At 41.2% G+C, this 26900-nt stretch overlaps 1 protein-coding gene across 1 annotated transcript; it reads right to left on the bottom strand.

The window, feature by feature from the left end:
• Positions 1 to 560: 560 nt before the first annotated feature.
• LOC131470117 (DENN domain-containing protein 5B-like) lies at positions 561 to 26359 on the bottom strand. Its single transcript, XM_058645685.1, has 21 exons — positions 26025 to 26359; positions 19647 to 19756; positions 17922 to 18633; positions 16532 to 16719; positions 14738 to 15262; positions 14421 to 14649; positions 11952 to 12102; positions 11503 to 11593; positions 11289 to 11408; positions 10079 to 10231; positions 9859 to 9937; positions 9696 to 9762; positions 8433 to 8561; positions 8226 to 8347; positions 7179 to 7324; positions 6916 to 7034; positions 5906 to 6090; positions 5608 to 5690; positions 4540 to 4666; positions 4131 to 4305; positions 561 to 1866 (listed from the first exon to the last, which is right to left on the bottom strand). Exons 1-21 carry the CDS (start codon positions 26140 to 26142, stop codon positions 1683 to 1685), a joined length of 3813 nt encoding a protein of 1270 aa, XP_058501668.1. The 5' UTR covers positions 26143 to 26359; the 3' UTR covers positions 561 to 1682.
• Positions 26360 to 26900: the final 541 nt, after the last annotated feature.

Below are 26900 nucleotides of genomic sequence, written 5' to 3'. Positions count from 1 at the left end.
ACTAAGCTTTGATTGATTGATAATGTAATGCTTTACAAGTGGCTCTCTTGTAACATGTCATGTGCTCTCGGAGCCCCCTCTGTGGTCATAGCAGCTTCTGCCGTCACTGTGTCCAGTTATGTAACAGTGCATGAGCCTTATATCAGTGCATCAGTCTGTCGACCACTGAACCTCACTCAGCACACATTTGTGGTACTTTTACTGTACATGGTATTTTTGGTTCTAGTCCCCTAACACTACAATTATTTGACTGTCTTTAGTTATTTGGAAGGTTTCCATTAAAAAGTGTCAAATATTTCTTAGTCCTTTTCTTTTTCATTCTTGTAATAATGTTTAATTACATTTTAAGAAGACAAAATTAATTGATGAATCTATATTTACAGTATAATGGTCCTCAGAGCATGACTTGCGTTGTGTTGTCCCAAGTATTTGAATACTTCCTCTACTAATGATCTTAGGGATTCTGGGAATTCTGATCCAAATACTTTGTACTTCAAACCCATGTGAGTAACATACAAATACAGATTAACAGATAAAAAAAAAGACCAAGACCAAACATGTCTGTTATATCAATGTTAACTTTATTCTTTGACAACATTTCATAAATAACAATTCTTTATTGCTTTTTCAGAACTGTATTTAAATAATAATAAAGTCTTGGTCATTGTGGTTTTAATAGTGTTTGCAGGAGTGTTTAACTTTTAAATGCAACATCATCATAATACCTAGCATTTAAAGAACCTGTGCTCTTTTCATTGTCAGATTTTTTTTCAAAGACAACTGAACACTTTAGAAACTATTAATATAACTAGTAAATTATATCATAAATAAAATAATTTTTTCCCACATACACAAACAAAATGTCCTTCTACAGAAAAATATGCCACATATTCATTGTACAATAACAACAAATGGCCACAATGCTTTAAGATCTAATGAAGCAAAAATACTTGGGATGAAAGAGGGAAAACAAACAACTTTCTGACAAAGTGGCAAAGACTATTTAAAGAAACACATTAAGGACTCCAGCTTGGTTTGAGTGTTTCACCAACAGAAGATTTCATGACCACAACTCTCTGCAGTTTGTTCCCCTAAACTGAAATAAGCAAGAAGATCCAGGCCAGACGCTGCACAGTCTAACAAGAGCATAATAATAGAACAGTTTCAACATATCATAACGTGAGAACAGTATCTACTTCAGTATATTTGCACAGATAATTCATGAATGATGTTTCAGGTTCACAACACACTAAGACATAAGACAAAGGAACAGGTTTTGGCCATGCATGTGTTTAATTCTTAAATTCAAGTGCAAGCAATACAGCAGTGTAAGGAGTTACAGTTACGGTGCGAGCCTTGAAAATATCTACAGTAGATGTGAGATTATGAATTACTCTATTTTTTCCAAGAGGAAACGGACTTTCACAGTGTGAAGCATCGCAGACATCCGACCATTTTTCCCAAAGCAAATAAAGAATCTAAGACATTTACACTGATGACCAAGGCAATATGTTTGGAGCTGGAGATACCGGTGTTTTCAGCTGCTCATGATCAAAGTTTTCAAGTGTCTGAATGAACTTCCTGTTCCTGCAAAATGGAAAAGATGGATGTTTTTTATGCCGTCAACATTTCTGCAGAAGGTTGCAGAGGAATGGGCTAAACTCAAGTGTTTGTCTGTGGGGTCAGAGATCGATGCCTTTAACCAGCGCCGTCTCCAGAGTGACGGTGAAGTCATTGAGTGTGTGCAGGATGCGAGACAGGGAGTGTACAGCTGCACGGTCCCGCAGCAGAGCGCCCTCCTCGTACGTCCTTGCCGTCAGGGGACACTCTGCCAACAGGGGGAGCCACTGAGAGAGAAGTCGATCCCTGTCGAGAGGAGCACATCAGTTATATCCCCAGAAATATCCAATCAGTTTTGGTATTGAATTAACTCTAAACTAACTCCAAGGAAGATCTACAGCCATTTCTTTCTCTCAAAATAGTTTTCAACCTCAGTTCAAAGAGAAAGAGACAATATGTGACACAACTCATGTGACTCTGTACATCTTTACTTGTTTAGACGCAATGATCTCACCACCATTTTATTAGTGCTTGAGCTGCTTTGAAATGTCAGCAACTCTTCCACTTGGTGTGAGCTCACATCACAGTTATGTGACTGAACTTGTTGAAAATGAAGAACACAGGATGTGTGAACTGTGTGAATTATATAATAAAAACAGTGAAAAAGAGTCACACTTTCTTCTCTATTGTCCTCTCTTCTGCAGGAGGTTGCGGAGGAGTGGGCTAAACTCAGTTTAAATGATTATATTTGGACATAAAATGACCATGTTGTGTGATCAGAGATTAAAGAAACGTTTAATGTGAAATATTGGCTGTTCAGACAACAAGAGTCACAAAATAAATTGCTGCACCACACACTGCCACGCATCCAGTAACGCAGCTTGTAGCACGTCAACATACGAGATACCAGCAGAGCAAGCAGAGAACAACTAGCTGCTAAGTATCGGAAATACTGAACAACACCAAACCTAAAAAGCCTTGGTATCACTCTCAAAAGTGTATCAACCAGAGGACAAGAAAAATGTGGTTCTTCATTTAAGATGCATTAAAATATGGATGGCTGAAAGTGGAGAGGAAGTCAATGACATCCTGGTGTGAGCACAACTTCAATCTCAATCTTCACCTGTCGCTGACGAGCTAAAATTAACCAAATAATCAAAAGTAATAAAACAGACAGAGGATCAGGGCATTCCAGCCTTTTCCAGCTTAGGACCATGCTCTCAGATGTGAAGGTGCTGATTCTCATCCCAGCCACTTCACACCCAGCTGTGAACTGCTCCAGAGTTGAAGATCACGGCACAATGAAGCAAACAGGACCACATCATCCACAAAAAGCAGAGACCCAATCCTGAGTCCACCAAACCGGACTCCCTCAACGCCCTGGCTGCGCCTAGAAATTCTGTCCATAAAAGTTTGATTTCCGCCTGATTTCCATATTTGGACCGGGCAAAGGCTGATTCTGTCCCTCCCTGATGGTATGTAAAAAAGGCCAGTAAAAGAAAACAATAAAAGCAGTCATGCTGCAGGCCACTTCCTCATGGCTTCCAAGAGGAAAACCTTATCACTTCTGTACTCACAATACACCGCTCAGGAAACTTTTGAAAAGTAAACCACAACTTGTATTTTTGGAACCTGTATCAGGTCAGTGTGTCCTTTCACATCAGCAATGGAAATTACAGAACAATACTTTTGACTGGTCAGAACAGGTGTTGATGACATGACATTAAAAATATTCAAATAAGCAAAAATGCAAAGCTTGAAAATCTGTTTACAAACAAACAGGACCTTCTTCAAATATTCTAATGATCAGACAGACATACAAAAATGCCTCCTGATGCAATCAATTCACCTACTAATTATTCGCATATTTTGTGCTGGTTTTTCATGTTGTCGTGCATAGTCTGTAGACTCATTTTATTCCACTTCTTATATTAGGGTTAGATTTAATATAGAAAGTATAACCATTGAATTATTGGATGGTTATACTTGCACGCATTTTTATTCAATATTCAATTTCCTGAAGGTGTTGTGTGGATTTTTTTTTCTATCTTTGCATCCATCCATCGTCTGCCGCTTTATCCTCCACATGAGACTCACAGGGCTGCTGCACTAGCTGACATAGGGCGAAAGGTAGGACAAGCTCGCCACTCCATCACAGGGCTGACATGATGAACAACCATTCACTCAATTAACCTGTCAGAGGAAACTGGAGAACCCAGAAGAACATGCAGGCCCGAGCCTGGGCGTGAACCTTCTGGAAGGAGGCTGGGCCACATCAAGGCCATAACCTCACGGCTGAGCTCCAGCTTCTTTCTTGAAGCTGTTAAGACTGTTGAACTGCTTATAATGAACACTCACCGTCTACTTAGGCTTATATAATTCTCAATAATCTTTTATATCGTATTTAACTTTTTTTCTTATATTCTGTTATTGTGTTTCCATGGGCCTCTAGTACCGTATTTCGTTCTTTCACGCCTGCATGTTGGAATGACAAATAAAGCACCTTGAAACCTTGAAACCCTCCTGCTGTACAACAACAGGATCATTTTATTTAAATGACTCTCTCTTACCTGATTCCCAGGCAGACAAACAGCTGGAACTTGCCCTCTTTTCCGATGTTCCGGGGCGAGGCGTTAATGGCAGTGACATAGTGACACAGGGAGTCACCGGGTGGACCCTTGGTCAGTGTTGATCCATGCATGTCACCCATCTGATCAGCGGTCTCCAAGGAAATCACTGCCTTCTCTGTGGTAATACACACAGCTTATTAATATACTGACAGTAATGTCAAATCAATAAAGCCATAACACAAGTACTGGGGTTGGACGACGTGACACTAAGTCACTTTCTCATGCATGAAATTTGCTACAAGAAACCTGTATCCACTGCCACTAGATGGAGACAAGAGTCAGGAGTCAGACGTGTGAGAGGTAAATCATTGGATGATCTTAAGGAACTACATGCACTCACGATACATACCAACAAAGTCCCAAACAAAGACGTTTCTTTGGAAAAGACGGTTAGATTTGAAGCCGTGGAGGAGGAAGTTCTCCAAAGACAGCACCAGGCCTCCTTCACCACATAACAACACCGTCAAGTTTCCCCTCTGGAAGGAAAGAAAGTTAACAGAGGCAATGTAAGCAGGAGGCTCCTCGTCTCCAGGAAATTCACTTACATGAGAGATGGAAAGCACTGCACATTTTATTTAAGAACGCTCTTATTTAATCAACTAAGAGAAACAGAGCTGGTGCATTAAAGCCTGTTCACTAAAGACGTTATTGCAATGAATGAGGGGGCCATTACAGTGAGACTAGAGTGATCGATAAAATCTCCTCAGCTCTTCTAACTTGCTACTCAGATCAGTCAAGTCTGATACACTAATATGATGAAGAAAGAGGAAAAACGTTTGATTAAATCAGTATATTTCATAAAAAACTGCAAAAAAAACAAACTCTCCTGACAATAATTTACAGTAAAAAAAAAGATCATCCATCCAAAAAACATCCATAATGTTTTCTTATGGTGTCTTATTTCTGATGCACTTTCCATCTTGGTGAACACAATGGTAATAGTGTGATACTAAGGGAGATAATATTACAATAATACCATGTTATTTCCAGGTAAAATGTGATTTTAAAGCCATTTAGAAACACTTTTGTGTACCATAAATTGATGCTCCTTAATGTCTCACACACACATTCTACATCTTTATTACCAAGCTATTATTTAGTGATTAATAAAGAAATGAGGGTATTTACATAATAATGCTTTCCTATTCCAAAATAATTAGTATAATATTACCATAGTGTAATCGGTAAAGTAATGCGTTGCCTCTTCCTATGTTTCCTTATGTTTATGCTGACAATAGTGTCTGCCTATCTCTCTATCTATCTGAAAAAGCCAGAGAAATGAACATGTTGGAGATAAAAATAAAACACATGAGGATAAACGTCTAATGAGTCTCCTCTAATAACATCTTGTGGACGCAGCAGGTCAAATGACAGCAGTGAACCACAGTGAAGCCCTCGCTGACACACAGTCTCATACCTCTTGCTCAGGTTTGTGGAAGTGCTTGACAAGGTTATTTGCTGCCTCTCTCATGCTCTCTTGTACTTCGACAGAAAGCAGCCCTGACAAGATAAATAAAGCACAGTCACAAATAGAAATATGACAATGATTGATGACAAACTCAAGGGGAGGGGAACAGAGGTTTGAACAGAAAGGTGATACAGCAGAAGAGTCAGTGTGTGTGTGTGTGTGTGTCTGTGTGTGTGTGTGCAGAGGGCTCATCAACAACTAGGCCACAGCTATTGTATGAAAGAATGCACTCTTTGTCAGTACGTACTGCCTCGGCTGCCAAGTGATCCCAGCACGGCCCGTACACTCTGAGAAGGAGAGGTCAGCTCCGGAGGCGTCCCTGTCCACCTTCCGGCATCGTCCTCTCCGCCAGGTGACACCAGCTGACCAATGAGGACTCTCTCCAGGCTGCCGTCGCCCACGCCTTTCCCCAGCCATCGGCCACAGGGGAACCTGAGCAGAGAGAGGACACAGACTTTCATTATACTCAAGAAAGGAGATGAATTAATCCAGTACATGGTGTGAGGAGCATCTGTTCTCATCAGCTCGTGCTGAGATTTCAAGTGACGTTCAAGAGCCACAAATTAAGTACCACTAAAATTATAGGTAGACATTTTAATTAAGATAATGAACAGTGTCTCGTAGGTCATAATAACACAAAACATCTTGTTACAACGTAAACATGAATGCAGACAGACATACTAATTCATGGCCACAAAATATGCAAAAACATGTGCACAAAACACTTATTCAGGGCCACAAAATGCATTAAATCTGCTCATTAATTACTAATTCATGGCGAGAAACATGGATTCTATGACCTACTTGTGTGCCACATGGGAGCCAACACCCATGAGAGTATACAATGACAGTGATTGACTGATTGAATTTTATTTTAGACTGAGAATTAACTGCAAAGATATTCTCAGAAAACATAACCGGTTAATGGTCATACCATGTTATGTTGGCTTGTAAAATTAAAAAGTTAATATTGGTGCAACCAAGGAACATTAATACACATATAGAATATAGAATTACTATATGAGGCTTCATTATCTATTATCTATCATAAACTCACCTAGGCCAAAACAGGTATTGTATCACACACAGTCTTTTAGTAGTTAAAGAAGCTCAGACAGACGATATTTAACAGTGAGGATCATTAAAATGTCACTGTAGCATTATCACATGACCAGAGATGAGAGAGAGAGAGAGCTGCTGTCCACAAACACATCAGCACACTTTTGTCCACTCTGAGGTCAGAGGTCAGGGTCTTACCTGTACGTGTGTCCAGTGATCTCATTGTACACCATCACACAGTCGATCAGACACTTAGCCAGCAAACCAGAGTTCTCCTGTCCCAGCTGCAGCGTGCTCAGCCTGCCCAGGTTGTTGCACTAAGAGTGAATTGCACAGACCACAGTGAGATTCTACATGACAGTATACGTGTGTGTGTGTGTGTGTGTGTGTGTGTGTGTGTGTGGCAGCAGCTGGGTGTTGGTCTTTTTATGTGTATTATTGCTGTGACGGTTTATGCAAACCTGGAAAAAAATCTCTTGTGTATTTTTGGGCATCTGTATAACTCCTGAATCACCCAGTTCTCCTGACACACAGACCCAGGGGTTAACTGTTGCCATGGCAATGCTCAGCTTCTTCATGGGCACAATGACGACACGGTACGGAATACCTGAGGAAGAGGTTCAATTGAATTCATATATTTAATCTCCTGCGTGTAACACTGAGGGGGGTTTATTAGTAGAAGGTGAATCATAACTAACCATATGTCTGTGTAAGTGTAGAAGTGGTTTAAAATTAAAAAAAAGCATTTGCTTTTTGTAGCCTCTGAATAAGCCTTGCAAACACCATCTTGCGCCGCCATGTTTTTACAGCAGCCAACATGAATTATATTATTCCACCCTTTAATCTCCTTTAACCAAATTTTAACTCTATTTTTCCACACCTATTATACTTATTACTTCTAGTAGTTCTTACCTTCTTACCTAGTTTTTTATTTATTTATCCATTTATCCATTTATCCACTTACTAACTTTATGCACTTTATTTTATGCTACTATTTTTATTTGACCTTCTTTTACCTCCTGTTTACCTCCTGTTCTGATTACTTTACCAGACATTTTTCAGTTGAGATGATTATTGGGTGGGGGGTAGTAGGCTGTTTCCCTTCATTATGTTTTTATCCTGTGAGGCACTTTTGAGCTGCATTGTCTTATATGAAAAGTGCTGAATAAATAAAGTTTTGGTTGGTTTGATTGGTTGTCAATGTCCTTTCTGGTAAGTTGAATTGCCACCATCATTCCTGAACATGCTTAAAAAAGGATGGATCCTCTCTCCCTCACTGATTAAACATTATTACAATGTCACACACATTGAAAACTGCCCAACTCTTCTGATTCTTTACAGTAAGTACCCGAGGGAATAAACATTATTTATACAGCTGCACCTACCTAAGTTTTGCAGAGGAGAATTGTTTTGTAAAACACAAGCTAAAGGAAACATTCAGTGTCTCTGGCGACTATAAAGCAGCCTGTAAATGACTGCATTGTGCAGCTAAAGTTAACAGGACTCACTGATGGAGGTGAAGACTCTTGTAAAACAGAGGTAGTCCACAGTGTTGAGAGAGAGCAGGTGGAACAAGAACTGCTCCCTTTCTTCCTCACAGAGCAGGAATGCGTGAGGTTTATACAGCTGCCTGTCAGGCCAGGAGAAAAACAAAAAGCTGTCAGACATTAATAACTTTACTGAAAACTAACAATACGAGTGAGTTCATTCCTGACCTGAGCAGGTTCTGGTTTGTAAGCAGCTCTTTGAGGTGCTGAGAAAGCATTTTCTTTTCCAGAGCCAGGTGGATCCAGGCCCGAGCCTGACCCACCTCAGACAGACCCTCACTCATAGTTTGTGTGAACCTGGAAGAAAAACAGTCGGACGTAATCTCTATGGTAAATGGGCAAAACTTAGCATAAAACAATCTAAAGATGTGTATATTAAATAAAATTGATTTTAGAACAGAATATGGACACAATGCACAATATTTTATAAAAATAAACACAAGTTTGGATTACGGTTGTTTGATTTTATGTGGGTTTTTGTTATAGTTTTCTTGTATTTTAAATATTATGCACTGTGTGTGTGTGTGTATATATACGTATATCAGGGGTCGCGTTAACCGAATATTTTCCGTCATTGACCGTTTTTTTAAAACGGTGACGGAAAAATCTGAGAGCCATCCGTCATTTTGACAGATTGCAATTCACACCCCTAAAAACTATGTTGATAAAAGAGGTGAAAAAAGTGGGATAGATGCAGATGAAGGACAAACTCAGCCCTTGGCCTCAGCGGAGCGAGGAAGCGGCAGTAAGGAGGTTAGACGAGTTCAGTGGGAGCGGGAGTTCTCCTGGCTTAGGAGGGCGGATAGAAAAATGTTGTGCGACAAAATAAAGATTCCCATCTGAGAATCTAAGCTTAATTTCTGACCTGGACACCGTACTCAATGCATCTCGCTATCCTTGTAGTGCTGACAGCGTGTTAAAGAGCTATGGACAGGAGGCTTTGGAGCACGTCTGTGACCGGTGCAGCTGATCCACTGGTGCAGAAGGAGCGCATGTTGCGGGATTTCCTACCACGCGCAACTACGCGCAAGCAGGCACGCGATTTAAGTCCATGTGGACCAGGAGGAAGGTGTGAGACTCACAGGTGAACTGTTCATATTCCACTGCAATATGAACAATGCAATTGAATATGTCATTATTATCATTTAAAGTGACCGGTAAAAATTGATTATGACAGGATTTTTATGACCCTGTCAGTCCTCTGATATATATATATATATATATATATATGTGAGAAAGAAAGAAATTAAAGCTTGTTACAAAGATATGTAACTAAGACAAAGATGTAGTGAGACCAAAACTGGACATTGTTTTCATCAAAAGAGAAATAAATGTGTTTGAAAGAAGAAAATGAATCAGCATTAAGTGCATTTTTCATTAAACCAGATGACAAACACAATCAGATAGCACTCTTATGTGTGCTCTCATTACCTCATGTCCTGTATTAAGGATCCTCTCAGGAGCAGAGCGCCATCATCATTTGTTCTCTGGTCTGACCCTGAACAGGCAGCGAGTGAAACACTGATGATTAGTCGACGTTCAGCTCAGCAGTTTACACAAGAACAACAAAAACAACCAGTCTGTGTTTTCTGACCTGGAGACTCAGCTGGTGCCTCCGTCTTCCCCTGGGCTGCCTGGTAGTGAAGCAGATGAGACCAAAGAGCAGACTTGCCCTGTTTTGGAGTAAACACACTCGTCAACAATGACGCAGCTCGTACTGTCGTCTCTGTGTTTATGTCCTTGATGTTAATTTGATTACATGGAACCACACACAGTTTCATCTGTGCTGAGAGGGCACGTTGTTTACGTCTGACCTGTTTCAGCTGCAGACCGTGGCCCCAGGTTCTCTCCAGCAGGTCACACAGACCATGGATGAGTGTGTTTTCTTGCAGGCCTGTGATGTTAGCTTCTCCCTGACCCAGCTCCACACTCTCCTTCCCCATCCTCTCCATCAGCATCCGTTTGGTCTAAATAAGACAGATACAGTGTCTGTTAAATTCAAGCCACATTGACACATTGACTTCAGCTCTGTGTTTCTTAGTATAGCAGTGTTTAGACCTAATGTCACTTGGCAACATTGCCACACTGCGCACAGGAAGTGATTTTTTTAATGTCTAGATAGAGGACATACAATGACATTCACATATAATACTTAAACCTACTGATGGACACGCTGGACGGCACCCAGAATCCCACAGGAGGATTACTCTCAGCACAGAAAGTGGACCCAGTGTGTGTCCCAGAACCAGGAAACCACTGGACTTCATCGAATGTTACCGGTGATTATTTTTATTTCACCAGTATTATTATATTTTCATTTTATAGGCACAATATGTGTGTTTTACAGTTCAAGTGCAATTATCCTGTGCAATAGTCATATAAATATGGTCATATTTGTATATCTGTAAAATGAATAGAGTGAACATGGTCTTTATTTATCTTTAATAGAGCAGCATTTGTACTAAAATAGCATTTATATATGTTTTGCATGCCTTATCTTTTTTCATGGTGTCACATGTCTTTATAATATTTCACTACACAATTTTATTTTATTTTTACACTCTCTGGCACATGTTTCCCATGTTAGGCCCTTTTGAATTGAATTGAATTGAATTGAATTGAATTGAATTGAATTGAATTGAATGCGACAGCAACAATGCACCAGTAAAGTGAGACAGCTGCATATATGTTGACGTATGACTGATAACACAAAGAAGAGCTGACAAAAAAGTGTCATAAGTGAATTCTACTGCCCAAAATAACACTGTTGTTTAGCAGTTTGATGGGATAAATGCTTCTTGCACCACTTGCCCCTGCTCCGCTGCTCTATAGAAACAAATGACTGTTAGTTTTGCTTGATAAAGCCTGTTTTCAGATGAAGGACGCAGCATATTTCTGTGCACAGAGACCACACAGAGCCAGAACGATAACAAAATATCACTAAAGGTTATGCACTGCAGCTTTGAAGGGTGATTTAAAAGAAGAAGAAAAAACCATCAATGACAGCAGAATGCAAGGACTCACCTTGAGGCGACACTCGCTCAACAACCCATCAACAAACTCTCTGTGAGTCTGAGTGACAGCTTCAGGTGAGGGGTCAAGTAGCTTCGACTGGCGGAGGTTCTTCCTCATGAAAGTGTGCTTCTGTTAAATAAACAAAAAGGTGATAAATCAAATTTAAAAGCTCCCTGAAGCCTCCGGGGGCGAGTCACTGTGTGTTTCCTCGGGATAAAAGTACCTGTCTCGGCTCATTATCCACTCCCGAGTGATCGCTCGTTGTCCATCTTTTGGGTTCAGTCCTGCGTGATGCTGTCACACGACTGGACCACCTGTTCGCCCACACAACACCACAACAGGAGGTGTGTTCAAATCACATGTGTGTACTACATGTGATGATGAGCTACAAAAAACCTTTTTAGGAAGTTACATGATTACGTCCATAAAAGCTGTAATTGTGTAATTGCAAGAACATAAATAATAAAGCATCACTCTTTGCGATTAGTAATTACTCCTTCACTTAAGTGTGCAGATAAACGTGTTTATTCTCTTAATAGTTAAACTACTCTGTATACAGCCAGCAAAATCAAGAAGTCCCTGGGCCTCTTGTACAAGTAGCCTGCCCTGGGTTGATAATAACGTCATCGATTGTTATTTCACTGACAAAAGAGAAGGAACACAAAAGCTCACTTGTTGGTGTTTTGTCCCTGTGTGAGCACATCAGCCTGCAGCTTAGGGAAGAATCCCGGCTGGTGGCGACCCTGGCCAATCCTCATGTCTAGCAGGTGGGGGTGTATCGCCGTGTGGTCGGCCTTCAGCAGTCTACGCTCTGTTGCCTGGGCTGCAGAGACAAACACAGGGAGGGAAACACAAAAAGCTGCTTTCAGACAGACGTGCACTGAAGTCCTGTGAAGAGGGGCTGCCAGTGTGAACATGAATGTAGCTCCAGAGAGTCTCTGGTGATTTCCCCCGTCAGCTCCCTTAATATGTTCTCTGACAGAGAAAGCAGCAGGAGAATCCACAGTGAGTGAGTGGGTAAATGTCCTGTTTCCTCCTTGCTAAAACCAGGTGCCATCTCCTCCACGGGGATTGCACAAAGATTGTCATTAGAGCTGCACAACAGGGTCAAAAAACCTAATGCATTTTTTGACAGATACTGCAGTTGCAATATGATCCACAGAATTGGTGGGCTGACCATTTTTGCATTTTAAAGACACAAATTTTTTTGTGTTTTTTTAAGAATTATTGCCTTGATCTATACAAATCCTATTCTACAGACTGAAGAGAACATCTTTGTTTCTCACACATCTGCACAAATATCACCCAGTTTTCGAATTAAAATGATAATAATGATGTAAAAATGACCGTTCTCTCTGATATCGCAAATCATATCGCAATTCCTGTCAAAATAATCGCAATTAGATATTTATTCAAAATCGTTCAGCCCTACTTCTTCATTAAAATATCGAAAAGCAAATGATGAAACTGATGTTCAATAGAAATTCATATTTCTAGTCAACAATAACGGGTTGTTTCATTTTAGTTGACTTTTAATGATGATTTGAATACAATATGCACACTCAACAGTCCTGCATACACTCCTCTGATTTCTGGTCATCTCCATGTCTACCATAAAGCACAGAGCAAATGTGCAACCACATTTGTAAACGACCGTATGCCTACTCATTGCCATTTGCTGCACGTTCGGCCTCCGAATTCTACTCACAAAATAATTCCCATGATTCCACACTGCCTCACTTTATCAGACTTCTAGTGACGGAAATTACAATTATTTCTTACCAAATAAATCTTTATCAGGATCATTTGATATCTGCGGTCAATAAGAAGAAGCTGTTTTCCTATCTGAGGACAACGTTTTTTGGGGAGAATGAATTAAATTACCCAGAATAACATCCTAACATCATAATGCTGTTCATCACACATTTGGTCTTTATCAAATAATTGCAGTCTATTTTGATTTGGAATTTGTGCTTGGTGGAGAATGTCCACACCCTGATCTCTGGACATTACTCAGAGTTATAGACAGACAAGACAGAATGCAGTTGTGTGATGACAAAGACAATGAAAACTTCACTGAAGCAATGTCAAAATGAAAATAATGACACAGACATACTGAGAGGTGAGCAGGGCATTTTCTGCTGGGCGACTGACAAGATTTCAAAATAGAACGTCAGAAACCATGTTGTTTTTCCCTCTCTTATACAATACTGTCCGTGACATATCGTTTACTTAAACCCTCTCTAATCCTAAACTTCTAGCCATGCTCTCCCCACCTCCATCAAATTCTATCCAGTCCCACTTGCCTTTCAATTAATTGTCAGATTATGCAATTTTCTTTTTCATTTAGGTCCCATCATTTATAGCTTAACAAGTAATTGTTATGGTGGAAGGGGCCCATTAAGGAGAGTTTAAATAATAGATTTGGTGCTTATTAAGAGACAGAGAGAGACAGAGAGAGGCAGAGAGAGAGATAGAGAGACAGGGGAGAGGAAATTGTGGTTGCAGAAACGCCCAAGCATCATAATCAACAAATAAACCCAGACAGAAGGAGAGATGGCAACTGATTTGCAAAATCTGCAATCACATCACTCTCCAAGTTCCATCTCCTGCTCAGTGCTGAAAAGACCTGGTGAAATAATGTCACCCAGTGTAACTCGTGGTTTGTTATCACACAAATGTCCTTGTTTTCTGTCATGATTACGATCAACGTATGTTCCATCACAAGTGATGATTATCGCCTCCATCAGTAAGTTCAACTTTGTTTTCTATTGTCTTAGGTGTTGATTTACCAAAGTGACAAAGTAACCACACCAGAGTAAACCAAAGTAAACCAGAAACTCACTTTTCACACATTTTCTTTATGAACTTTGGTGCAGGAGAGTGAGCGGTTTACAGCCAGAAAAAGCTCTGAATGTATGATTTTATTAGGTCTGCCTTTTGTTCAGTGCCTTAAAGCAGCCATTTTATCAGTGAGAGTAAGTGTCCAGCTCAGCACTCAGTGAAGTCAGTGTTGATTACATGTTAATACCTGATACAACCACAACTGAACTATGAATTGATTTTTGATAAATGATTCAACACTAATACGTGTCTGCAGTTCACTTCATCCTCTAATGATCACAGACATGTTGACAGTACCTGACTCAAAGAGCGTGGTGCTTTTCCTGTAGTGGCAGTTACACGAGTCCTTGTCCGTGTCGTACAGTCGCTCTTTCTCCACGCGGCTGTCAAACAGCTGCTGCAGTGGGTCCCTCTCCGCCCAGTGAGAAATCACTTTCCCATCCACAAAATTAGAAAACATGGACGTCTCCAGGAAACGAGATAAGAAACGCAAGTGGGTCATGGGCTGAGCTGAGAGGAAGGAACCCTGTAAACATCACCAGATCATTTTCTGTCAACATCAAAAACACACAGAAATAACTGCGTGAAAACGATGTTTGTGTAGCGGTGTCTACCTTGTCAAAGCTGAACGTCCCCTCTCGGTTGCTCAACCAAGAGTCCAGATCCAGAGCGCTGTGGATGACAAACTCGTCATACCTGCCAAACATGGCAGCCAAGCGTCCGGCAAACACCTCCCTCAGCTGAATGTTCAGTTTCGCAGCCTTCAGTTCCTCCTCCTCCTCCGCGAACACGCGTCCCAGTGTCTGCCCGCCATCCGACATTTTACCTCCCCCGCACCTCCGTGCAAGAGCTTGCAGCCTCTCCAGCACGGCGAGCTCCTCACCTCCCAGGTTCCCGTTCCTCCTGTCCTCCATCAGGTCCTCCAGAACCAGGCTGCTCACATTGGGGGAGGAGGTTGTTGTGGTGGTGGTGGTGGTGGTGGTGGAGGGCTTAGTGGTGACACCTCCCTGTAGAGGAAGCCCACACTGCTGCAGTACTTCACTCAGTTCCCGGATGAGCTCGGTCTGGTCTGGAAACGTGGGCAGGTCCTCAGGGGCTTCGACACATTGGTTGTCAATGTCCACGAAACACAGGTTGGCCTGTGGAGCATGACATGACAATTTAACCACAGATTCTTAATCATCTCACAAAGATAAAGCATCATTAAAGGAGCTGTAGAAATGTGTTACATTAAGACAGAAATTCACCATGATGTGTGACTGGAAATCAAGGAAACATGTTACATTAAAATACTGGCTTTACTGATAACAATGGTGCAGCCAGTAAACTCACAAACTAAACTTGCCTAAAGTACAATTAGGCTCATTCTCTTCTTTATTATCACTGCGTCACTACAACAGAGAAAGCAGTATCAGCCTGCATAATAAACTTGTGTAAAGATTTCGCCCCTAAGCTGCTGAGCAATACATGAGAGAAGTTATTGTGAGAGACAGGCAGCGATTATAAAAAGTGCTTTTGCAAGCAGCAGTAGAGCACGATGTAGTCAGCAGCAACACGACCTTCACCGCCGACCTTAGACGGTCAGTTTATAGCCTCAGGACAGAGGGACAGAGTGGACAGAGGGAGACAAGACCTAAGGCTATACATCCATGTTTCTATGTTCTCATTTGAAAACAGTTTTCTCAGATAAAAATTAAATCATGCCCAGAGATGAGCAAGTACTCTTATTTTCTCCTCTCTGCAGTTCTACTACTAACAAGAAGCAAGTCTTAATGAGGCTTTTCATTTACAGTTGATGAGCCAATAAGAACAAACCAGGAGGAAAATGTAACTACATTATTGTCTCTGTTTTGTTGTATTTATTCGGAAAAGTAAAGCTTTGTTTTGGTTTAACTGAGCGGAATTGTGAATACACTTAAATTCCCTTTAATCATACAAGGACGGGTAAAACATTTGCCACTTCCTTCAAATTGCACAGCTCTGTATGTAGATGGGAATCCCGAATTCTCATCAATTATTCAGAAAGTCCCATTATTCTGCATCCTTCAAGCTTTGTGTTTTTGCTTTCATCCGCTCCCTGAGCTGTCTTCTCTTCTGCCTCGTTTCTGGGGCAGAGCGACTTCAAAGAGACTTCAGTGAGATATTCATGCAGCATAAAGTGATCTCAGTTGTAGGACTGCATGTGCAGAGGGGGGGTGGGGTAGTTCTGAGGAAATGTCTCATCTCCGTTTGAGAGAAAAGAGAGCGAGAGGGCAAATTGTCCTGTCAGCAGAACCGAGACAGCAAATGTTTCAATATAACAAAACCTATTTTACATTCTTTTTCAGTTACCGAAATGTCTGCAAATTGAAATGTTGGCACAGTGTCGTGCAAAAAGCTGAACATATGTGTTACACACAGTGCTGTACCTCGTGTGGAAGGTGAAGAGAGGAGCGCTGAGCGCCCTCTCTGCGCTGCAGGCCCATCAGGAACGGCACGGGGGCATCGAGGAGGTGATGCAGCGGTGCAGAGATGATGGGCAGGTAGATGTGCTGCCACTGAAATGGAAACAGCAACGTGGCGACGCCCTCTGCCACCGTCATCAAACGCTGGTAGTCTGGTGAGATGAGATGAGATTACAGTTCAGCAATTACAGGAACATTAGAGTAAATATATGATGTTTTTTGCACCATGCCATTCACAGTTTCTAAATTATTTTATTCAATGCAACCTCTGTGTTTGTTATTGATACAGAGCTGCAACTACGATTATTTTCATGATCAATTCATCTGTCGATTATTATCTCGATTCATTGAGGAAAGGAGCCTCAAATGACTGATTTTCAAGGATGTTACATCATCATCGGACCCAACAGGACAGTGTGGACAGAACCACAATTCCAGTTTTTTGTTAATGCTGAACTTGTTTCTTGTAGAGCTGCAACTAACGATTATTTTCATCATCGATTAAACTGTCGATTATATTCACGATTAATCATGTAATCGTTTGGTCCAGAAAACGTGAAAAAATGTTGATCAGTGTTTGTCAAACTTGATCAACAGGTCAAATGTCTTGTTTTGTCCACAAATGATTTTTATGATTTCTTTGTGATATGGAGCAAATAAACCAGAAAATATTCAGATGAAACAATCAGAAATCTTATTTTAATTATGAAAAAGCTTCAAACTGATTAATTGATTGTCAAAATAGTTGACAATTAATTTAGTAATCGTTTCAGCTCTACTTTCTTGTACATGAGACACCTACAACACGTCTGTCCGTCCAAGTAGGCAAAATAAAATGTATGTGATCTTGGGCTATATAAATAAAATGGACTTGATTTTCTCTTTAAAATATTACTATAATACTATAATAATATAATACTATCAGACCTGACTGAGGAAGCGTTTGTATATACAGCAGCGGCAGCAGCAAGAATCACTTATTCCATAAAAACTCTTTTGAGTTTTCAGTCAAACTCCAACCTCCCATCTCACTTTACTCGCGCAATGATGCTGTTGCCTCTGTCTGTCTTAACATGAATCACTTTCTCACTGTGCATAGAAAAGTCACAAGGAGAACTATTGTATATAACAGATATTAGATAAGTTTCAAAGCTTCACACTACAGTTTTAAGTTTTATTTTCCAGCAAGCATGACATGGTTTTTCTTTATTTTTGAATCTGAGTTTTTGTGTGTGTTTTTAGTTGGATGACATACTATTAATGAATTGTCTGTTATTGTTAATAAAACACTCAATAGTGGTCTGCTGTGTGTCAGACCTTGAGAGTCATTGAAAGGCTGTAACAGCATGTTTACCTTGAGAGTACAGTAGGACTTGTGTCTCCAGAAATGCACAAGTCAGTAGCTGAACCATGTTGTCCACACCGAGGAGCGAGAACGCCTCTCCTAGTGGATACTCCCCGAGAGGAAGCTCCGCAGGACCAGGCCGCTGGCACACGATGGGGCGATGCACCCCGTGGAACCTCAGCGACCTGCCGGGCGGAGGCACGGGCACCTCGTACAGGATGTTGTGGATGTAGCTCTCCAGAGGGAGAGGTGGAGCTGTGTGTGACATCACAGCCTGGTGAAGCTGAGCGAGAAACTGTCGTGAAGCCTGAAGAAAAGGGAGCGGCGTCAGGAGGCAGAGCGCTTTGGACACGTACAGCGTATCGCGCACTGGATCGAAGGAGCCAACGCAGCTGAGGCAGCCAGAAATCCCGGCTAGGGACTCGGCATCGGATTCGTCCAAGCTGCTCACAAGAGAGTCCATGCTGGAGGTGGAGGGCGAGGTTGACGATGATGTTGTTGAGGGAGAGGAGGCCGATGAGGAGGACTGGTGCTCCACGTGGTGCATCTGACTGAGAGTCTGCATGGCAATGATGATCTTCGGGTCGGTCACCTCCTCATAGAGCGTGTGGACAAAGCCATAGGAACGTGTGCCGTCATCAGAGGAGAGTGTGAAGGAGTGGAACTGAGGATCGAGTCTGTCGGCCTGAGTACGGAACGACAGGCCCCTGGGCATGCAGAGCTAAACGTGTGAAGACGAAGAGGAAACAAAAAGAGGGTTAGAATAAAGCAATTCATGTCCACAATGTTGTATATGTGCAGTTTTAAATGTGGGCGTTCACAGATGTGAAAACCTAAGTAAAATTACAAACTATTTAGTATTTAGATTCATGAAGAAGTCATAAAGTTGAAGTTGCTTACAAAATAAAAACATTGTCAATGAATAAGACGAGACATAAACATTAATATGATTTCCTCTGACAGTGCTTTTGATCCTTTCATCATCCCGACCTGCTTTTTCTGACCCGAGTTTCTTTTCTTCTGTCATCCATGGCATTAGTTAGTGAGTTTTAAAGCCCCTAAAAGTTCTGCACTGCCAAAAATGGGTTCCACTGGGATAAGAGATAAGTCGAGTCCAAGCACACACAGTGTGAGGACACTACTGTATTGAAATTAGAAAAAAAAGAGCATATGTTTGTTTGATTTTTACCCTCATTATGAATAATAAACAGTGTGTTTAAATGAATCTGGTAATTGAGGGGTACATGTTATAACCAATACCACACTCAGTATCGGTCCAATACTTGTCAAAACCACAGGATCGGATATCGGACAGGATAAAAATGTAAAATCTGATACAATCCTATATGTCGCATGCTTCACTATGCACAGACTGTAAATTGTAAGTAAAAATCAGCAATAGCATTTTGCTGTGCAGTGTTTTTTTCCTCTCATTAACATCTGGCCCATTAGATAAATTAAAAGTCATACAGAATTCAGTGCATTTATTCTGAAAAAAAGATTAACTGAATCAAAGAGCAGTTTAAATGCACTGGTAACAGTCTGTGACATCACTCAAATTTGGACAATATTGAATAGTTTGAAGGAAAAAAGGTGAGCAACAAATGATGATGTTCTGGATCAGTATTCAATTGATTAGAAAAAGGTCTAAAATGACTGTATCACATCCCTATTGGAAGGTCATCATCATTATCAGTACAGGACACGAAAAGAAAACATAACAAAAAATCCCACCATGTTGACAGCATCTTTATTGAAGGGGCTCCTGTCTGTGTTTTCAGGGTAGCGCACCAGAACCTTTGACTTGAAGGACCGTCGAATGGGGCTCTGCTCAAAGCTGTCTCCTGAAAGACAAACAGACAAAGCATCAGCACATGAACACAAGCTGAACAACGACCGTCATTTATGGATGAGGACAAGACGGAGAGGACGGAGCAGAGGACACTTCAAAATGAAAGCCACTTTGATTTCTAAATGTACTAAAAAGAAGCTGAGGAAGGACAATCCTGTCTGACACAGATCTTCCTCCACCAAAAAAACACAAGTTCATCTGTTGTCGACAGCGAGGGTCACTGTACAGCAACGAAGGAAAACCCTTCCAAAGCTTATGTAACTCAACTCATTACCATAGAGACAGACTGTGAAAGTGGTGCAGTAACACACATGCAGCGCTAGACATCTTCTAACCTCGAGGACAAAAATATGAAACTTTGATATTCATACAGCTTCCAGGCTGATAATAAAGGAGGAAATAAAAGTCAATATAACAGCTGCATGTACACGAGGGGACTGGATTTTCAGGGCAGACACAAACAAATCTCTCTTGTATATTTCTGCTTTCACAAAGCTCATATTTGATGCACTGCTCCGCTGGCTCATGTTTCTCCTCTTCCTCAGCCTCCGCAGCTGTGTGTCCACTTGACTGTGTGCTGCCTGTCACAAATACAACTTTCATTACTCAGACACTTTCTGAGGGAATGCCCTTGAACAGCACTATCCTCACCGCTCTCCTCATTTCACATGACCTGCCGTGAATCCCCCGGAATTCATGTTCCAGCTTTAACTGACATCACTGTATCACAGGAACAAAACAAGCTGACGCACAGGAACCGAGGGAGAGAGAGAGAGAGAGAGAGAGAGAGAGAGAAAGGAAACTGTGCTGGAGGCAGAGTGAGGAAGGAGCACCACGAAAATCTGAGTCACACTGGTAGGTGGAGACCAAAGCTGATGGATCACAGTGAAAAGAGGGGGGGGAGCCTGTGTTCTTTGCTCAGGAAACAAATTGGTGTCCGTGCTCAGAGACGGAGACATCTAGTTGCCATGGTAGCCACATTCGCAGTGATCTCAAAGCGGCACCCGGCGCGTCGGCTGGTACGTCAGCCTGACTGACATCAGCTGATCTATTAAAAACCACATGCTGTAAACATCTGATTGTATCTAAGCTTCACATTCTTTGCAGTAGAACTCTTAGTATGTTGATGGAGTCAGGCGTTAGCGTCCCGTCGTGTTTTAAATCTACAACATAGCAAATACTGAACTGGAGCTACAAGAGTTTCATTCAGGAGGAGCAACGTATCTCTTTTCCTGTGTTAGCAGCAACAGAGAAAGAGGAGGAGGGAGGTTTGTTTAAGTGTTTGAATGATGCCTTAAATATCTGTTTCACAAGTAATTAGCATGTATCCTCCTCTCACACTGCTAAAACACACACACACACACACACACACACACACACACGAGAATCTATGTGTTTTAACAATAATACTGATCATTTCCTTATTAATTCATTATCTGGGCTATGAAATCCTCTGCAACAGCTGCAGGTTCGATTTTGACTTTGCTGCATGTCTCTCCAAAATAACAAAATAATTATACTGATGTTTTTGAATATACAATCACCTACATCTATGAATTGCCGTTATCATTACAACAAATTGAACGTTTTAGGTTTAAATGATAACTGAAGGCTGCCATAGCTTCTCCTACATCAGGTCTCAAACCCTGTCAATTTTATGCGGTCAGCCATTTAAAATCAAGTTATAATAACAAGTTATGTACTATATGTATTAAGGTTGTTGGTTTTTTTTTTTATCATTTATTCCGTATCAAGACACTTTTATTTTGAAATTTTGTAAAATATCACCACAAGCATTTTAAGCTCTTGTGGCCCACCCCTACTGAACATCAAAGTCGCATTTTTCACTTGATCGGCCCCCTCCTGACTAGACTAGGCCCTCAGTGGCCCCCAGGTCATTTGATAATTTGAGTTTAAGACTTCTGTGCTACTTACATGCTTGGAAGGGAAAGGTGAGGTGAGAGATATTCAGCTGCAACATGAAACCTCACTAATAAATGTTACTAAATCCTCCACACTGCACCTTATTTTCTGTCCATTCAATAAAAGCAAAAAACAAGAAAGGAAAAAAAGAAAACGCAGGGTAACACTTCCAAAGATCTTTTGCAATCAGTCATTTAGCCGAAGATACGGGGCATATTTAAAGGTGATCTATGAAAGATATGCAACCAGAGTTTAAAATGGGTACTGCAATCTAAATGAAGAAATAGGAGACTGTTGTCCTGAAGCTTAATATGCAAACAACAAAGAAAGACACTCTTTTTGGTACATGAAGCCCAACGTAGCTCCTAGTGTGCTTGAGGAGAGGCAGGAGTGAACAGAGAAATCCTCCATTTGTTAAACGCTGCAGTCTCACTCATAGATGATACACATTCATATTCCATGTAAAGTCCACTGACTGCTCTCTATGATAAAATAATCAATACACTGTAACCCACACTCACCTAACATTATCAATGCTGTTGATGTTTTTGTTTTCATGTTTTTGCAGTTTAGACTTTCATCACAAAGATTTATTGTCCCAAATGGCCCTCAATCTGTTACTCAGGAGCATTTCATCAGGGATGATTGAACCGCAACAGACATCTGTCATATTCATCCACAGAGACTCGGCGCTCAGCATCTCATTCATCACATCATTACATGAGTGGATGAGGATGAGGATGATGGCTGCCACAGACTGATATAATGATGTGACAATGGAAAATTCAGGGGATGTTAAAAACAAAGTAAAAACTCTGAATTCAAGTGAGAGACGTCTCCTTGCAAAGACTTGATCATTCTAAAGTGTCAAATGTTCAGTCAGGGAGTTCACTGATGTCATCGCCCTGTGACAATCCTCTTGGCCAGAGCTGACGCTCAAGCCAAGCCTCAGCCACTGAAACAGGCAGCGTCACATGAAATTTGATTAGACTGCAGGAAGCACAGTGGCATCTATTCAGAAGCCAACAAGAGCAGATTGTGTCTGCGTAGGCATGCACTAATTACACACACACACACACACACACAAAGAGATACTGTGTGACCTCACAGAAAATATAAAACACATTAAAAAGGAATAAATATCTCCTGTTTGAACGCAGACCTTGTAGAGGAGAACACCATCACAGACAGAGATGTTTTATTTAAAAGATACAGACTGAGCCTCCTGCTGCAGTGGGTCTTAGATGACCTGCTGTTACATAAGCAGCTTTGTGTTTTAGTCGCTGCAGGGGTCACGCTCAATGATCACCAGGGTTAGTTAGCTCAAAGACCACCAGGGTTAGTTAGCTCAAAGACCACCATTGTTAGTTAGCTCAAAGACCAACAAGGTCAGTTAGCTCAATTATCACCAGGGTTAGTTAGCTCAAAGACCACCATTGTTAGTTAGCTCAAAGACCAACAAGGTCAGTTAGCTCAATGATCACCAGAGTTAGTTAGCTCAAAGACTAACAAGGTCAGTTAACTCAATGATCACCAGGGGTAGTTAACTCAAAGACCAACAAGGTCAGTTAGCTCAATTATCACCAGGGTTAGTTAGCTCAAAGACCACCAGGGGTAGTTAACTCAAAGACCAACAAGGTCAGTTAGCTCAATGATCACCAGAGTTAGTTAGCTCAATGACCACCAGGGTTAGTTAGCTCAATGACCACCAGGGTTAGTTAGCTCAATGACCACCAGGGTAAGTTAGCTCAATGACCACCAGGGTTAGTTAGCTCAATGACCACCAGGGTAAGTTAGCTCAATGACCACCAGGGTTAGTTAGCTCAATGACCACCAGGGTTAGTTAGCTCAATGACCACCAGGGTAAGTTAGCTCAATGACCACCAGGGTTAGTTAGCTCAATGACCACCAGGGTTAGTTAGCTCAATGACCAGCAGGGTCAGTTAGCTCAAAGACCCCCAGGGTCAGTTAGCTCAAAGACCACCAGGGTTAGTTAGCTCAAAGACCAGTAGGGTTAGTTAGCTCAATGACCAGCAGGGTTAGTTAGCTCAAAGACCACGTGGTTAGTTAGCGCAAAGACTACCAGAATGAGTTAGCTCAAATACCACCAGGGTTAGTTAGCTCAAAGAGCAACATGGTTAGTTAGCTCAAAGAGCAACATGGTTAGTTAGCTCAAAGAGCACCAGGGTTAGTTAGCTGCAGAATGAATTGCAAACTAGCAAGTGCCACATCCAAATAAAGACACAGCTTTTATTTCATTAAGATCAAATTTGATGACAAAGGAGCATAAGGGTGAAATCTGAAAATATGTTTTGTTGGTTGTAGACTATACTATCTACAGCTATGGCTCTCAAACTGTGGTACATGTAGCACCAGTGGTACACGACCTTCCTCTGGTGGTACTACACACATTCATTTGTGACTTTAAATTCATACTGTATGCATGTATCCCTGTGCTTTTGCCTCTTGAAAAGTTCAATAAATAATGTGTGGAGGAAAATAACAAATGATTTGTTTGGTTAACAGACTGCACAAAAATGTCAAATCAATTGGATTTTATTTTTATGAAAGATAGATAAAGAAAAGGTCATACCAATTTTGGATCATACCACACAAGCAATATCTCTCAAAATGTGCAGCTCTGTTAGTCGGAACACTAATCTGCAGCAGAGCATTTTGTTCCAACAGAGCTCATCCTACTACACAAACCTGTCTCTTTTGTGACTTGACTGAAAGAGATTAACAGTAGAACACATCTTTCCTCTAAGGGAGGTGCTCGACATGAGCCGCACTGGTGCTACAAAATAAGATAAGTAACAGAAGTAACAGAATTGTTGTGTCCAAGAAGCATCAGAATCAGAAGCAGGAAAAGAAATTGAATTCATTAAAATGGGTAGAACACAGGGTAGTACTATTGTTTGTCCCACACCTCATCCACTCACACCTGGAAGTGACATCATGGCTGTAGTTGGTATTCTGCACCTGCATCGCTCCATTTCCTCAGGCACATGCAGGCAGCAGGACACATGTGTAAATGTCTGTCCTCACCTCAGTGAGCTGAACATCAACTCCTCAGGAGTAAAAAACACTATTTAATGGTCTTCTAAAAACACTGTCCTATTTGTCACAAATAAAGCCTCTGACACAAGGTAGCATCACTGCGGCTCTCATCTCCATAGCAACCACCACATCCACTGGCAACACAGCAGTGTGTTTTCTCAAATCTTCTTCGTTTTCAGGATTAAGTAAGAAAAGATGAGGGGACTGTGTTCCCTAACACTTCATCACAGAACCATGATATAATCACACCTCACATAGAATACAACCCAGTGTCACCACCCGGCACTGGCTGCTGCTGGACCTGAGCTCCAGCTTTACAGAGCAAAAAAAACATGATGATGAGTATGATGTCCTCTCTCTCTCTCGACTTTGTTTTTCTCCTGCAGGTGTAGCAGTGGATGATGACTTGCAAAAAACAGCAAAGCTAAAAATACTCAGTTATACATATTACATAATAAGGCCGCAACTAACGATTATTTTCATATTCATCTTTTCATCACCAAATCCCTCCGCTAGTTTAATCAATGAGTAAATGAGCTGATCTGTCAGGACACGGTGTAATATGTCAACCAAAGCTTGAAATGGCAACATCGTCAACATCATCAACATCGTCAAAGATATTCAGTTTAATATCACAAAGGAGCAAAGAAACTGGAACATATTCACATTTAAGAAGCTGAAATCACAAGAAATATGGTTTTACCTAAAAATAACCTACTTAAAAGGATAATTTGATCATCAAAAATGCTGGCAGTTGATTTAGTAATCGATTAAGAATCGTTTATGGCCCTAGTATTTACTGTGTGCAGTTGAATTTCATGATGAAAACACAGTAAACAGGCTTGTAATGTGTTTTTCCGCTGAGCAAAGAGACGCAGATGAACAACACTGGGAAATGTAATTAAATCTGATTCACATTTAAAGGGGAGATGATCATTCCCTGTGAGCATTTGTTTAATGTGATTGTTTTTCACACCCAGAAATATAGGTTACACTCACATTTCATCAGCCATGTATATTCAGGTCTAAAAGTAGGCTACACATATCAGTTCCATACAGTGTATATGCAAATTGTTACGTAAACAATAAATATAAATATATTATAAAATAATAATAATAATGATAACAATAATAAAATGAATTGTGTCATTCTACACAGACCATTTGCTATGGCGTTCAATCAAAACACAATTAAATTCAGCTGAGCACAAACAGGCCTGGTTTAACAGTCGTGTGTATTTTTGGGATGTGCGGTTAGTGTTTGTTGACCATCTAACCTGCTCCATCGTCCGGCTCCAGGCCCGTGTCCGCGTCCACTCCACACACCACAAAATAGTGAGCGAAACGGCAGGAGGAAGCCGTGCCGGACCCTGTGGCCGCTGCGGTGCCGCTCATCCTCGACGCGTTTGCGGTGTCACGGCGGCTGTGTTTGCTTCTAACAGACGGTGCGGGTGTAGTTCATTGCTGGTGCGCTCGTTCCGAAATGATAACGCTGCCCTCGTTGTTTTCCCTGTGTTGTCGCGCGTGGGTCCGCCCGCCTGCTCGCACTGACTGTTCCACGGTGAGACTGTGACTCCGGATGATCCAACCATGGTCATCCAGTGGGATCAGAGGGGGAGGAGGCTGCTCTGCTGAGAGAGACCGAGAGAGGGGGAGTGAGAGAGAGACAAAAGACATTAAAAGCATCATCAACATCAGTCTGATTTTATTTCATTTTCATTTTATGTTCAAGAGCAAAACAATGTACAAAATACACGAAAACAACAAAACAACTGGATATCATTATTAATAATTACACTGTTTTCACTTTACTTTTTATCATAAGGTCTAGTGTGTAAGAATTAGTTACATATAATGAGAGTGCAGAGGAGGCCACTTACCCTGACATGTCAGGAAACTACTGTGGCCTTATCACAAAGGATGTTATACCTATTCCTCTTTTGGTGCTTTTCCACTACATGGTCCCAGCACAACTTGCCTTGCTTTTCCACTAGCATAGTACCTGGTGTATTTAGGGACAGTACTGCTAAAAGCCGGCTATCGCGAGCGGCGAGCCTCATCACAAACCCTGCCACTGTATTCAGTTCAGTGACTGTGTCAGACGGAGTCTGTGCTCCGGTCATGCAGGAAGTACGGACACATCTTTTTAATGA

This window comes from Solea solea, chromosome 12 (assembly GCF_958295425.1).
Source record: "Solea solea chromosome 12, fSolSol10.1, whole genome shotgun sequence".
NCBI classification, from domain to species: Eukaryota; Metazoa; Chordata; class Actinopteri; order Pleuronectiformes; family Soleidae; genus Solea; species Solea solea.
Note: the sequence above shows the minus strand (reverse complement) of the source record. Positions and strands in the feature narration are given on the sequence as shown.

Excerpts from the sequence above, each read along its gene's own strand:
- LOC131470117 (XM_058645685.1), bottom strand. The coding sequence starts at position 26,142 with ATGAGCGGCACCGCAGCGGCCACAGGGTCCGGCACGGCTTCCTCCTGC. Across the intron at positions 18,634-19,646 it reads ATAAAGATGCTGTCAACATG|CTCTGCATGCCCAGGGGCCT; the intron begins GTGGGATTTTTT and ends TCACACGTTTAG. Across the intron at positions 12,103-14,420 it reads CACCACGCTCTTTGAGTCAG|CCCAGGCAACAGAGCGTAGA; the intron begins GTACTGTCAACA and ends TTGTCTCTGCAG.